This window comes from Synchiropus splendidus, chromosome 7, assembly GCF_027744825.2.
Source record: "Synchiropus splendidus isolate RoL2022-P1 chromosome 7, RoL_Sspl_1.0, whole genome shotgun sequence".
In the NCBI taxonomy this organism is placed as follows: Eukaryota; Metazoa; Chordata; class Actinopteri; order Syngnathiformes; family Callionymidae; genus Synchiropus; species Synchiropus splendidus.
The window spans coordinates 7,202,501-7,205,000 of NC_071340.1; the positions used below are offsets into that span (position 1 = coordinate 7,202,501).

Sequence of the window (2,500 nt, forward strand, 5' to 3'; positions counted from 1 at the left end):
AAAGCAAAAAGCTGGAGAAAAGACGTGTCACTGCCTGGCCACTGGGGGCAGCCAAGAGCATCAGAGTGGAGAATCTGCCTCCAACCGCTTCACATGGTTTGTGTTTCACCAAAACTGTTACTCATTGGTTTGTTTGCTTCAGTTGCTTTTTCTGACTTAATTTCAGTTGTAAAGTCAGTGTACATCTTTGTGTTCAATGGCAGATATTTTGGAGCTGTTCTTTGAGAAGTCCTTGGCCGGGCCAGAAGAGATCACCCTGATCCCAGAGGAGCAGGCAGCTGTGCTCACCTTCTCTGACAGCAAAGGTTTGACATTTCTCTACGTTGGACAGCTGATCACAGGCTGCTGCTCTTTCTTAGCAAGCAACCATTGTGTAGCAAACCAACAATGTCTGCTGTTCATGACCAGTGTTGCCACAGTTACTCTGAAAATGCAATCTGACTACTACTGACTACTCCCTCAAAAAGTAACTTAGTTGCTCTACCAATTACAGTGGTACCTCGGGTTTCGAACGTCCCAGACTTCGAACAAATCGGAGTTTGAACAAAAATTTCGAGTTTTTTTTTGCTTCGGATTTCGAACAAAAATCCAGAACTCGAAGGCCCCCCAAAAAAGCCGGAAAAAACATAACCTGTCTCCGCACCAGACCGTGGTAGAGTGTCACAGGGGAGGTGCTCACTCTCCACACCTCCGAGGCTGGAGCGCTCACTCCAGGGTTTGATGTCCTGTTGTCGACTGGAGCTGGGACAGGGATGAGGCGAGTCTGGGACAGAGCGTGACTTGGTTTATGACTTTGTCACAGCCAAACTGCACAGAAGCGCACATTCAGAGCTGGACACGCACCGGGCACCTCTTCACTTCTGGAGAGACGTCACTCACATCCACTCATGATTTTTTCATTTTAAGTTTTTGTATTGTTTTTTTGTTTTTGTTTATCAGGCACAAGTTTTTTTTTCTGTTTCATACATATATAAATATATATAAACAATGTTAGTAAAGTTATTCTTTATTGTAAGTTGATCTATATTACTTTCTTTAATCTTAATAAGGATACAATGGGATGCAGAGGTGTACTTGTAATAATTGTATGGCCTTTTTGTAAAACAACCATCAAACAAGAACTTGAGTCAAATCTAAACTACAGACTTGCTAGATCCACATAGCTGATGCTAACACAGTTAGCACATTCTGCTAACTGCTGCTCAGTGTCCGCCCCAAAGGCGTAGATCAGCACCTTCATTGTGAGTAAGTGTCACACTTTGGTGTAGAACCGCAGTTACTGGAATTGGATGTTTGTTACTTAATCCAGTTCCAGCCGTTTTCTTTTCCGAGTTCTCCGATGATGCTGGCTCTTCATCACTGTCACAGTTTAGCCTGGGAGTGTTATTGCATACAGCTTGTATGTGTGTATTTCTACAGTAAATAGTGCCTTTTATATATATATACACAATGAGGCTTTACTAAGATTTTACACTTGTGGTTTTGTCCAGAACAAATCAGTCATATTGTAATGTGAAAGTGGTGGGTACTTTTCGTTAAACCATCGCTGGCTCCTAAGTGGAAGCAGTATTTAAATAACTTTCCTTTGGCTGACTATTTTCTGACACCAGCATCCAGAAGAACAACCTTCCTTCTGCTTTTGTTCCTCTCTGCAGTTCTGAGAAACCTCAAACGGGACTACAAGATCAACGCCACCCCTGTAAAGGTTTATCCATACTACCAGTCCCTGGGCACAGCTCTGTATGGTAAAGACCGCCCCACATGGGAGATGCCGGAGCCCTTCACTGAGAAAGTACACCATGTCATCTACAAATTCCTAGTCAAAAAGAATCTTGTCAACACCATCAATGAGCGGATGCGCCCGCACTACTGCAGCGTGGACATGGGCCAGGCAGAGGTCACACTCAGACCCGTGCCAAACTTTCTAAGGCAGAGCGGTCTGACCCAAACGCAGGTGGAGGGCTGGAAGAGCGACGCACTAAGCGCCTTCCGTCGGCAGATGGCTGAATTTTCTGCCTTTGAATGTCCTGCCAATGAGGCCGCGTGGAGAGAGGCACAAAAGACTGTTCTCTCAGTCTTAAAGGAAGACGGCTTCCCAGTGATGGACACGTCCAGAGGGGTTTTGACTGTAGCTGGCCATGCCGACAGCATGAAGCAAATCAGAGCTACTGTGGAAGACATTATTAAGACAGAGATGAGTTGTGTTGAGCGGAAGACAAATGGCCTCAAAGAAGTCATCGATCTGGCACCGGCTGTGTTTTACACCGTGATGGAGGGTGGGCTGCAGAAGAAGATCGCGACCGCTTTCCCTGAGCTGAAGCTGGTGTACGCCGATGACTCGCACAAATTATCAATTGAAGGATTTCCCACCGAAGTCTATCAGACCAAATCCTGGATCTATGAAATGATTCACAATATTTCCAGGAAGCCTCTCAACCTTCCCTCACATATTTTGGAGTTTCTGACCACAATCGATGTCAACGACCTGTCTAGTGACCTG

General features: G+C 45.3%; 1 protein-coding gene across 4 annotated transcripts in view; it reads left to right on the plus strand.

Moving 5' to 3' along the window:
* LOC128763008 (protein mono-ADP-ribosyltransferase PARP14-like) overlaps positions 1-2,500 on the plus strand; it is a 15,606-nt gene that overhangs the window by 3,991 nt on the left and 9,115 nt on the right. For all 4 annotated transcript variants that reach the window (XM_053871696.1, XM_053871700.1, XM_053871697.1 and 1 more), the window contains exons 5-7: positions 1-96; positions 204-305; positions 1,656-2,500. The exon at positions 1-96 is cut by the window's left edge and continues 30 nt beyond it; the exon at positions 1,656-2,500 is cut by the window's right edge and continues 222 nt beyond it. In XM_053871696.1, coding sequence (XP_053727671.1) covers positions 1-96; positions 204-305; positions 1,656-2,500 — 1,043 coding nt within the window. The remainder of the gene's footprint in view (positions 97-203; positions 306-1,655) is intronic.